General features: G+C 46.1%; 1 protein-coding gene across 1 annotated transcript in view; it reads left to right on the top strand.

Annotated features, from left to right (window-relative positions):
* The window catches only part of GPR50 (G protein-coupled receptor 50), a 44,476-nt gene extending 41,477 nt beyond the window's left edge, over window positions 1–2,999 (top strand). Inside the window, exon 2 of the mRNA XM_030449073.1 lies at window positions 1,930–2,999. Within this exon, the coding sequence (XP_030304933.1) occupies window positions 1,930–2,798 (869 nt within the window). The 3' untranslated portion in view covers window positions 2,799–2,999. The remainder of the gene's footprint in view (window positions 1–1,929) is intronic.
* Window positions 3,000–12,683: the final 9,684 nt, after the last annotated feature.

Here is a 12,683-nt window from a genome sequence, read left to right as displayed (position 1 = left end):
TGCCCTGGGCAGCAGGGAGGGACAGAGTTCCTTGTATGGGGACCAGGTTCAGTGGCTGCCTTTTAAGAAGTCCTGTGTAAGATATTCCTCAGCCCCTCAGCATTGGGGCACATCAGCCACAGGAGGTCTGTGCTGTGGTAAACCTGTCTACACAAAATCTCTAAAAAGATGCCAGCACTTCACATGACCTAATATTTATTTTAATTAATATTTATTTAATTAATTAATATTTATTTTTTAACCCAGTCTTTGTGTCAGCTGTCTGAGATCCACACTACCGTGGGCTGGTCTGAAGGCTGAACTGTTTTCCAGTCCTTGTCAAGTGGACTCTGCTGCCTGAGATGAACTCCTGACTTGCTCTGATGGTTTTTGTTGGCATCAAACATAGCAGGGAGCCAACTGCAATGTCATTGTGGCTGTGATTCCTACCAGCCCTTGGCTGTATTTTCCAAATACTGAAACCAGTGGCCTACAGAACAGAGAGTCCCTTCATGGATACAGCTGTAAAGGACCTCTTTTTAATGTTTTGGGGTTTTTTCTTTATTTTTTTTTAATAATCTGGTAGGCAGCAGGATATAGGGGTTTAAAGAGAGGGTGGAGGTATGATCAGTGGGCTGGGATGCTCCTGTAGCACATAGGGCCATAGGTGTTGAATAGTTTCAATGAGTTAAACGTAGCCCCTACTCGTACTCTAGTGATATTTTCTTCCCTGCCACTGCAGATGTACCTGCAGCCAGCACAGTTAGGAAAAACCCCCTACTTTTTTAGTACTTTTTTAGTATTCTGTCCTCTAGCTGCACTGTTTAGCTCCAGAAATACCAATTTGTCTGGTCATCCAAGAGCTAAATTTTGACTGATGTCCTTTTCAACATTATAGCTGGTCCTGTTGTTCTACCAGGTCTCAAAAGACATCAAGATCCCTTTCTTTAATGCACATTTCTACTCTGACTGGTAAATTGAACAGAATGAATGTTTGCCTACCTAAAAACACACCAGACTTCTAGAATGAGCAGTAAGTGCTGGTAGGAAGCCACTGGTTGCCTGGGTCATTGGAGGCTGCACTGACAGCCAAGGGGCCACTTTCAATCCAACAGGGCTTAAATTATTTTATGTTTATACAGATTCTTGTCAGCTCTCTACAAGTGGAAAACCTGTGGGATATACTCTGCAGAGATGGCTGACAGCAGCTGGTTAATCATATTCCCTGCCTACACCCAGACAATGGAGTAGTGATGGACCTTCAGTATTGCACTGGACAACTTTAATATTAAAGTAACAAGAAAACACATCAAATAAGAGAAAAACATAAAAGCTGGCTGTACCAGGGCTCCTGGAAGAACACACTCTTCTTAGCCTGAACACTGCAGAACTTCTGGTGAAAATATACCTGTTTGTGTGCAAAAGACCAAAAAAAAACCAAAACAAAACCTTTCCCATGCAACTGCTGCCAGTGCAATGGATAAACCACTGAAAAATTAACCTGCCTGCCCCAAAATCCTTTGTTCATGTAAAGTATCACTGTGTGATGTTATGGGAAGTGTTGTGTCCCATATAGTGTTTAAAGGAATTAGTTTCTAGGTGGCTGCCTGGTGGCTACAGTTGTGCTGGCTGATTAACAAGGGGAGCAAAACCTTCTGTCCTATACAGCTTAGAGGATGCAGGTTCCTGACCCACAGCTCTAGCTGAGTTCAGGGTAACCCTTCCAGTTTAGAATTTCCTTAAGAAGGAATAACACAGATTAATCACACCAAGTTACTCTCCAATGTTGGCACTAGTAGAGCCAAACCTTATTTTCTAGGGTTTCAAATACCAAACAGAGGGTAAAGGGAAGCCTGGGGAAAGAGTCAGACCCAAAGAGGAGCTCTGAGCTGCAAGTTGTCCACCCAGACCTGTGTTAACCTCTCATCATCTCTTCTCCTTTTTTTGCAGGCAACATCTTTGTGGTCAGCTTGTCTGTCGCAGACCTGGTGGTTGCTGTTTATCCCTACCCTCTGATCCTGAGTGCTATTTTCCATAACGGATGGACCATGGGAAACGTTCACTGCCAGGTGAGCGGGTTCCTCATGGGCCTGAGTGTCATCGGCTCCATTTTCAACATCACGGCGATCGCCATCAACCGCTACTGCTACATCTGCCACAGCCTGCGCTACGACAAGCTCTTCAACCTGAAGAACACCTGCTGCTACCTCTGCCTCACCTGGGTACTCACCGTGGTGGCCATCGTGCCCAACTTCTTTGTTGGCTCCTTGCAGTATGACCCCCGGATTTACTCCTGCACCTTTGCCCAGACGGTGAGTACCTCGTACACCATCGCCGTGGTGGTGGTGCACTTCATCGTCCCCCTGTCCATCGTGACCTTCTGCTACCTTCGGATCTGGATTTTGGTGATTCAGGTCAAACACCGGGTGAGACAAGACTGCAAGCAGAAGCTCAGAGCAGCTGACATCCGGAATTTCTTGACTATGTTTGTGGTTTTTGTCCTTTTCGCCGTGTGCTGGGGACCCTTAAACTTCATAGGCCTCGCTGTTTCCATTAATCCTTCAAAAGTGCAGCCACACATTCCAGAATGGCTTTTTGTCCTGAGCTATTTTATGGCCTATTTTAACAGCTGCCTGAATGCTGTGATCTATGGGCTTCTTAACCAGAATTTTCGGAAGGAGTACAAAAGGATTCTGCTGACACTCTGGACTCCCAGGCTGCTGTTCATCGATGTGTCCAAGGGTGGGACAGAAGGGATGAAGAGCAAACCATCTCCAGCTATAACAAACAACAACAACCAAGCTGAAATACACCTATAAATCAGAACAATGCTATTTATTCTAGATTACAGTCGTATATATAATATATCAGAGCCTTTCCATGTGTGCATTTCACAGCTGGGCCCCTCATGCAAGGGAGGAGTCTGCTACCATTCATGCTTATCTTATTGCTGTGACATCAAGGCTTTGAGTAAGGCTTTTCAGACTGATCTTTTTTTTTTTTTTTTTTTCCTACCATCTTTCACCATGTGCCTAAATAATTGGTTTGGTTGCTTTTTCCACAAGCATGCCAATACTCTGGAAAAGGGAAGTATCCAGAGTGCACGGGGAAATGCAGTTATGCTTGAAGTGCGACCTCCAAGAGCCAGCAAAATCCCTTTGTATTACAAACCAACCATCCTCCCCTGCCTCTGAATTCTGTCTGTTTACCATAACCCAAACTAGAGCAACCAGAGTGTAAACTGCATGGCTTTTTATCTTTTCACCAGGTACCAGTGTTAGCCAGCAGGCACACATATGGGCATGATGACTTCTACTGCGTGTGGGTTTGGTTTCCTTTTTTTTTTTTCTTAAGGTTTAGTCTGGGCTGGATGTGAGGCAGGCAAAAGGCAGACCTAGTGAGTGTCTGATGCACCTGGTTTAATTGAATATCAACAGATATTAAGCACCCTGGCACTCTCCTTCCCAGGCCATAGGAAGAGTGTAACATAATCAATAGCAGGAAGGTACTTGGAGCCTGGTTCTGTTGTAGGCAGCATCCTGTCGTGGCCAGCATTCATTCCAAACATTCTTCAGGAGTGCCTGCTACATGAACGTCACAAAAAAGATGAACATAACAGAGTCCCAGATGCCAGCTTATAAGTTCCCATAATATTTATACTTTTGGACAAAGGGGGAGGGGAAAGGAAGTGTTTGTTCCAAACATCTCTCTTTTCGCCCACCACAAAGTGAAAATTTGATGGGAGGGGTAAAATAAAGGGAGATTTTTTTTTTTTCTCGTTTTATTAATGTACAAAGCTGTAATTAATTCCTGGTGCTGGGAGAGGGAAGCTACTTCAGAATATTCTTGCATCAGTTCCTCAGTTAGAGCCTGAACTGGCTTCTTGTTGGTAACAATGTGAAGCTCTGGGAAGGCCAATATCACATCAGAAACAAGCACATGGGCCAAGATAAGGCTGTTTCTTTAACTGGGTGTGTGTTGGGTGAAGGTTTTAAACGTGTGAATTCCAGAAAACCTTTAGGTAAAACTCCCTTGGTTTAACTCTGCCTTCAAGATAGCAAACCTGGCTTGGTGCTGAGGGGCACAGCAAGAGCTGTGTGATGGAGAGGACCAAGTCTGAGCCCTGTGGGTCTAATGAGGACAGGAGTCATCCCTGCTCCTGCTCAGGTACTGTGGTCTTCCCTCTGTGGTCATAGTGAAAGCAGGACTGTATCCAGGGATGAACCCTGAAAGACCTGGAACCACTTTGTGAACCACGTGTGTGCCTGGAGGTGGAGGTACATGGGATTTGCAGAAGCCTTGGGCTGACAAAGTGCCTGTTCCTTAGTGAAGCTCACGAGCCATTTGTGCACTGCTTGGTGAAACCAGCATGGTGCTGGTTTGGGGGGGGGCAAGAGGGTTAGAGAGAAATGAAGCCCCTTTATGATGTGGGCCCAAGAAACCTTGCACGGCGCACGGATGCGGAGTGAGTCCTGCCACGTGGGGAAGGTTTCTGCAATGTAAGGTGAGTCCCTGTGTTCACAGAGCACCTTGGCACTTTATTAAGTTTCAAACATGAACATCTCAGCCACTCCAGATGATTATTGTTTTAAAATGCATGGCAGCCAGCCTCCCATAATAGGAATCGAGCTGAGTTCTGTTTTGGCCTTCTGGTCTGCCTGAGCATGGCCAAATAAAGGTATCTTGACCCTCAGAAATAACGTGGTCTGTTTGTCTTCCAGCAAAACTGGTCTGGATGAATTAACACCATTCCATACAAACAAAATCATTTTAAGTCAAACTTGGATAAGAAAAGCACTGAGGAATCCATAACTACAGTGAGTGTTTGTCCCGTCATGCCAAGGAGATGTCCTGTGTTCTGTGATTAGTCTTCAAAGTCATTTGCAATTAGCCACAAGTGTTAGAATAACATTTGCAAATAACTTTAAGCATCTAGTGCCAAGCCAAATATACTCCTTTAAGACAATCATAAAGAATCTTCTACGGGTTTGCCAAATGTCTGAAATACTCCACAACTGGGGTTTCATCATATGGATCCTTGTCTTTTTTAACTCAATGTTCAGTGAAGGTGATGTGGGTTTTTGGTTTTTTTTTTTTTCTTTAAGCTTGTATTTGCACTATTTCTTATTGAGGCTCCAGAGTAACAGCCAGAGAGTGTTTGAGAGCATTACAAATCAAGTAAGCCAAAGAGGTCCCAAACCAGGCAAGCTGAGGGAGCCTCTGCTATCTCCTGGTAGGAGGGAGAGCTGTAGGAGCAGGATAAGGCATTTCCCCAGGACCTGCAGAGTCCCTGCTCAACCAAACTATGCAAAGTGACAGGGGATCTGCCCATCTTCTGCTGTAGGGTCTGAGCTCGACTCCTGCCCAGGTCTTTGCAGGGGACAAGCAAGGGCAGGTCCCTGCATGTGTAGACCCTGCCACCACCCTACAGGGTGGGAATAGCTCTGCAATGGGTGCCATCCATCCATCCATCCATCCATCCATCCATCCATCCCTCTGTCCATCCCTCTAGCCATCCCTCTAGCCATCCATCCATCCATCCATCCATCCATCCATCCATCCATCCATCCCTCTATCCATCCCTCTAGCCATCCCTCTAGCCATCCATCCATCATCCATCCATCCATCCATCCATCCATCCATCCATCCCTCTGTCCATCCCTCTAGCCATCCATCCATCCATCCATCCATCCATCCATCCATCCATCCATCCCTCTGTCCATCCCTCTAGCCATCCCTCTAGCCATCCCTCTAGCCATCCATCCATCCATCCATCCATCCATCCATCCCTCTATCCATCCCTCTATCCATCCCTCTAGCCATCCCTCTGTCCATCCCTCTAGCCATCCATCCATCCATCCCTCCCTCCCTCCCTCCCTCTGTCCATTCCTCTGTCCATCCCTCTAGCCATCCATCCATCCATCCATCCATCCATCCCTCCATCCATCCATCCATCCATCCATCCCTCCCTCCCTCTGTCCATTCCTCTGTCCATCCCTCTATCCATCCATCCATCCATCCATCCATCCATCCATCCATCCATCCATTCATCCATCTATCCCTCCATCCATCCATCCATCCATCCATCCCTCCATCCATCCATCCATCCACCTATCCATCCATCTGTCCATCCCTCCATCAGCACAGACCTTGCCCTAGCACCCCCTGTGCAGAAATTCTTAGGATGTCCCTGGCTAAGGGACAAGAGCTGGGATGACTGAGCTGCCCTGGTTGGAGCCCTGAGCTCAGTCCTGCTGGAGCTGGGCTGGCAATAGGAAAACTGGGAAGCAGGGATTTCCAACAGACAGCACTGTGCCGTTTGCCAGCACTTTGATACAGAGACAGTCCTTAGGATAGAATAGATTTTTATGCTGATTTATTTTAAGACTACCCAAGCAGCTCCTTATTTTTGTGTTAAGAAATGGGTAACAGGGTACAGAGAGTTTATTTTGTTAACGTTTGTTTACAGAAAAAGGGAAGTGTGTCTTAAGCTTGGAATCCTGAGCAGTGTCAGAGTTTCCCTGTGGGAATCTTGCTTTAATCCAAAGTTTGAGCTTTCAAGGAGATCCCACAGCTTAAGCCATGCTCTGCCAATTGTTGCATACCTGGCCTTAAACCTTAGAAATAATACTAAGATCTCCTATAAAGTGATTTTAAATGACTTGCTCTGGATTTACCTGGTGGTGTTGAACACCTATTGTAGTCCCAAAGTCTGAAATTGTTTTAGTGGACATAAACGTATGGAGAAGCAGTGTTGATGTGAAGGAAAATGAATCTTTTGTTACAAAGAAATACTTTTGGATGTTCTAATGAATGTTGTTTAATCTATTTAAGAGGAATGTAACCAATATATTTATATATAAATACATATTGCATATGCTGCTTCCATTTTATCATTTGGTTAAGAACCCTTCAGTATCCTTCTCTGTTGCTATTTTTGTTCATAGAGTAGATTCATCCCCTTTGCCTGTTAAAACTGTAATAAATCTGCCAGTGGACTGCTCATTCATTTATTTTTTTTTTCACTTGCAGTTATTTTTTAATAAATATTTGGAACAACAGCTTTGGTTTTCTTGACTCCCAGAAACCAGATGGAACTGACAAATGTGAGGTCAGAGAGAACTCAGCTGCCCAGACGAGTATGACCCAGAGCAGCTGGGACATCTCCTTGGGTTCAGATGAGTTTTGTTCCCTGTTCTTGTAACCAGGTGCCTGATGCACTGCTGCCTTCATCAGGGCAGAACTTGTCTCCATGCTCTTGTTGCTGGGTGTCCCTCCAAGCTCCTTTTGCCCTTCCTGTGTCTGTCCGTCGGGTGCTCTGGAAGCAGAGACACATCCAGTGCCTTGCTCTGCTTGGCCCTACGTGCCCTGGATGTGAAGCTGGGGGACTCAGGGTGGTGACAAGGTGACATTAGATGTGTAGGGGAGGGTTGTGGAGAGAGTGAGTACCCCTGGGCTGGGAGGAGGAGGAAGAAGAGGAGGAGGAAGAGGAAGAGAAAGAGAAAGAGGAGAAGGAGGAGGAGGAGGGGGAGGAGGAAGGGAAGAGGAAGGGAAGAGGAGGAGGGAGAGGAGGAGGAGAAGGAGGAAGAGGAAGAGGAGGAAGAAGAGGAAGAGGAAGAAGGGAAGAAGAGGAGGAGGAAGGGAAGAGGAGGAAGAGGAAGAGAAGAGGAGGAAGAGGAGGAGGAGAAGGAAGAGAAGGAAGAGGAGGAAGAGGAGAAGGAGAAGGAGAAAGAAGGAGAAGGAGAAGAAGGAGAAGAAGGAGGAGAAGGAGGAGAGGAGGAGGAGGACTGCTGTACCCAAGCTGTTTTTCTTTTATTCCCACTCCTGTTTTGGAGCAGATCTTGCTGTCTTCATGCAGTTCTTCGGCCAACAGGTTCTGTCCATGGGTAACTGTATTTTCCCCTGGCTTGACTGGAGCTGTTTTCTGGGGAGTCTCAGTTCCACTTCCAAAGTGGGGGTGATGGGAGGAGGGGGTCCAGGTGTAACTGCAGCTTGAGTTCTCTCTCTGATTTGTCACACAGCCCTCCTGCCAAGTTTCCTAACCAGATACCCTCTGCAACCCCAGTGTTAAGGTAGTAAAGACTGAGCTTACCCATTAAAACAAAAAAATTGCTGAAGAGCCATGGAGCAGAGACGTGAAAGGAACAAGCACTGTTCATCCAAGGACATCCCAGAGCAGCTGATTTTTTGCTAATATTCTCCAGCAGGCACTGGACTTCATCTGCTGCTCCCACAAAACCCCTGCAGTGTTCAGTGATGTGATACCTTGAGAAGTGTTTATGACAGCTGAAAATCCCAAAATGTCTGTCTGAGGAGAGCTGCTAGAAACCCCTTGCACAGAAACCCCTTGCACAGACTCCTACCTGCAATGGGTGCCACGTGGAGCTGAATTAATTGAGCTGTCTGAAGTGAGGCAGTGTTATTTATTTACCTACAAGCCACAAAATGTAGTAGCTGGGAGATAAAACACATCTATAAAAGACAAGAGGTGCAATAATTCAACACCAGGATAAAATCCCACTCGTGGTGGCTGTTTAGAAATCAGTGTTTGTCCAAATGTATTGACTTCCAAGCTTATAACTTGTAGCACGAAGCTAGTCAGTAAAGAGCTGCTGCATATGTAGTTAGAACTTCATTGGAAAAATGCAGATTAGTGAGCCTAATGCAATATATCTCACCATAAAAGCTCTGAGATAAGAAATGCAGAGTGGTTTCTTGCACGAACTCTGATGGGATATGCAAATTTTTTTTCACTGGTGATAAGAACCATAAAATTTGTCTCATTAGTGGAGTAGGTTTGTGAATGAAAATGCCCTAATATTGATAACTGAGTTTCCATTTTGAAATGCTTGTTTATAATAACTATTATTCATGTGCTATAAGTAATGCACTGTACAGGAGAGATAAGATTTACAGCGTGGGGTCAGTTCCCAGAGCAAACAAGGTGGGTCTGAACCATTAAATGCAATATGTTTCTATCATTTCTCTCAAGCATGGTCTCCTGATGAGGATTTTAACTCAAATAATAGCTTCCAAGAGGCCAGGGAAACTTTAATGTCTTTTAGATTAGTGGCAGTGGCTGTGCAGTCACGGCTTGCTTAGATTACCTTTTAACTAGCCTGAGCCATCAATCTCTTTTATAGATCTGTCTGGTTGAAGCACATAACTTACTTTGTATGTGGAATATTTTTTAGGTAACAAATTTAATAAATTGGGCTGTCTTTCCTCCTGCATTGTGCTCCTGCTGTGAACAAAACATCTGATTTTTCCTGGCAAGTAGGATTTAAACCAGTTTGCTCAACTGGAAGCAGGTTGCTTTGCCTTGAGGTAGGTTTTCAGTGGTAAGTCTGTAGGACAGAGGTAATAAAGTGACATCAAACTATAACCATCTCCTGGGTGAAAAGTAGCAGCTGTTTCACAAAGTAAAAACCAAATGAAAAAAAACAAGCCAAAAAAACATGAAAAAAAAGAAAAGGTAAAACTATTTGCAGGAAAGACATTGAAAAACACATTTGTGGTTGAGATGAGAGGTGCATTTGGAGGGCTTATACTTACCCAAACTGGGACCTGGGACCTGGCCAGGACAATGAAGTTAATGAGCCTGTTAATATCAAAAATGACCCAGGAGGGAGCTGCTGGAGGCCCAGGGGGTGTGGTGCCTGCTGTCTGACTGCAGGAGCACAGGAAAAGGCAGAGCTGCAGGAAAAGTGAGGAATCCTGGAGACACCACAGCATCCTTCTGGAAATGGGCACTGCACAGATGGCTTGGTGGCTAATACACAAGTTGAGCAACGTTTTTGCTTTTTGTTGGTTCTTTTGTTTGTTTGTTTTTAAGTGAAAACCCAACATTTCCTTTTCTAAATGCTTTGGAAACATCTCAAAACCCTGTCAGTCAAGGAGCACTTGGTTTTCATGGGTATTTGTTCTGCCCCAGCTCCTTGCCACCAGCAGCCAGGCATGGCTGGGGATGAGTAATTTTTTTCCAGGCTTCTCCAGCAAGAGAAAATGGGTTGAAACAAAGGTGTTTCAGGAGGCTGGAGCTCATCAGCTTGAGCTGGGGGCCAGGCACACACCGTCCTGGTGCTGCTGGCCTGGTGCTTCACGGGGTGGCTGCCATCACAGCACCTTGGTGGGGTCACCCAAGGAGCCCGTGGCTCCAGGACACGGTGGCTCTGCCAGTAATTCACAGCCAGGTTTTGAAGAAAATATTTTCCCTCTTTCCCCAGGCTGTGGTTTAGTTGTAAGTAAAACAAACTGGTTACTCTCGAGGAGCAGAGAAGGGAGACAAAGATGATCAGAGAGCTGAAGCAGCTCTCCTATGAAGAGGGCTGAGGGAGTTGGGGTTGTTCTCTCTGGAGAGACCTTATGGCACTTTGCAGCACCTGAAGGGGCTACAAGAAAGCTGGGGAGGGACTTTATACCAGGGCATGGAGTGATAGGATGAGGGGTTATGGCTTTAAACTTGAAGAAGAGAGTCATATGCTACACATTATGAAGAAATTCTTCACCATGTGGGTGGTGAGACACTGGCACAGGTTTGCCTGAGACTTTGTGGCTGCTCCATCCCTGGAAGTGCTCAAGGCCAGGCTGGATGGGGCTTGGAGCATCCTGGCCTAGTGGGAGGTGTTCCTGTCCATGTAGGGTGGTTGGAACTGGATGATCTTAAGTTCCCTTCCAACCCAAAGCAGTCTGTGCATTCCATGATGTGACCCTTTTGGTTTGGTTTGGTTTGGTTTGGTTTGGTTTGGTGTGGCTGTGGTTTTGGAGGGCTCCCAGCTGGCAGGATGGTGGCCTCGATGCAGGACCAGGAGGAGGTTTCTGGGCTGAGGAGCTGCCCCTGGGCAGGGCAGTGTCACCCCCAACCTCAGGAGGGGCTGCAGCTGCTCTGGGGAGAGGTTTTACCCTCTCAGAGCAGGGATGGAAGGAGAGGAAGGTGCTGTGCTGTGGCCACCACATCTGCCTCTGCTGCAGGAGGGATCCCTGGGCTACTGGGAGGCTTCAGCACTCAGAGATGGTGCAGAAATTGGGCTGTGATGAGGAGTGGTGAGACTGAGCCCTGAGAGACACCTGCCTGAGTCTGCATTGCCCTTTTTGCATTGGGAAGTCAAAACCTGTTTCCAAACCAATGTCTCCTGTGGGAAAGCAGGGCTGCTCTGTTCTGGTAGAGTTTATGACTTTCCCTGCCCTGCTGGTGCTGATGCAGGACTTGAAGTCAAAGCAAGGGGCTCTTGTCACATCCCAAATCCATCCCAGCTGCTGGCCTGTGTTGGCAGTGCCCACCGTGCAGCCCATGGCTGTGTTAATGATGCTTCCAGCTCAGCTTGGGATGAGTGAGAAACAATAAATAATTAGGCAAGGAGCCAGGTTAAGCCCAACTTGGGTCAGTCCTAAACATGAAAGTGGTAGCAGGGCCAGAAGCAGTTCTCATCTGCAAATCTGAGGGCAATTTCTTCCACATGAGGCTCTCTTCTGCTGTGTCTTAGGGCAGAAATTAACCTCTTGCTTTCTTCTGCATTGCTATTTTTCTGTCCTTTAAGCAACACTGAGGACTCACCCCTAGGATCCCTGGTCAGCAGACCATTACCTGCAGGGTAGTGCTGAAACAGACCCAGGCCTGAAGCCCCTTGGATTTCAGAACAGATCTTACTTATACTGCTCTCTTCATTGCATAGGAACATTTCTATATGTTCATGCACACAGAGCCTGAGTTTTCCTAAAGGGATCAATACCAATCATAACTTCCACAGTAATGATTATATAAAAATTCTGTTTTTTTTCCCTTGGATGCTCCAAAGCAGGTGGAAAACACAGCAGGTGCTGATAATGTTGTTCTGCCCTTGGGAAAACTTGTCATAGTTACCTGTTTATCTTATGTATTGTGACATTCTACTGCCTGAAACTGCTCTGGAACATAAAAGCACACACAGGGCAGTGAGAGGTGAAGTCTTACAGATTCACTAATACTTGAACAACTGAAAATCAATAAGCTACAAGCAACAAAAATAAATGTTCTTTTGTGTCTGTGTGGAGAGGAAGGCTGGTATTTTTATTTATTTTTTTTTTACTGATGAGATGGCAGGAAATGCAGGGGTTTATGCTTTGTTTATTAGTGGCTGGGGAGTGCAAAATGAGCTTTGCTTTAGCTGCCATGCACACGTGCTCATTTGCTTCTTCATGTGGTGATGGAAACCTCTGCTTATTTTTGACATGTTCATGGGACAGCACAGGAAAAGAATTTGGGGGTTGGTAGGAGAGAGACAGAAGGGTTGGGGGTGCTCAGAATGTCTAAACACATTGTTTGCAGGAGATGAAAAGCAAAGCAGGAATCCAGCTCTGCAGCAGTGCCCCTGGGGCTCTAAGAGCTCAAAAATGGGGATGTTTCTCCCCTGCTGATCCCATCTGTATTTCTGGACAGGTTTGGACAGACTTTTTTCCAGGAAGGAAACAAAGAGGGCTGACAGATCCTGGTGTTCTGGATGCTGAATCTTTCCCCCACTCCGTGTTCTGATGCTGAAAGTTTGGAAAGCAAAGGATAGTGCTGGGTGCTGCTACCCAGAGAGGTGGCACCTTGCAAGAGCTTGGAGCAGGTTGCTTGACTTGGAGAGGGGTTTTGTGGGTGTTGCTGTTTGATTCATCAGCAAATTTTGTTTGTTTGTTCATCAGCAAATTCGCAGATGACACCAAGCTGGGAGGAAGTGTGGACC

Source organism: Calypte anna, chromosome 4 (assembly GCF_003957555.1).
Source record: "Calypte anna isolate BGI_N300 chromosome 4, bCalAnn1_v1.p, whole genome shotgun sequence".
NCBI classification, from domain to species: Eukaryota; Metazoa; Chordata; class Aves; order Apodiformes; family Trochilidae; genus Calypte; species Calypte anna.
The sequence above is the reverse complement of the archived record's forward strand: the minus strand, read 5'-3'. Positions and strand labels throughout refer to the sequence as shown.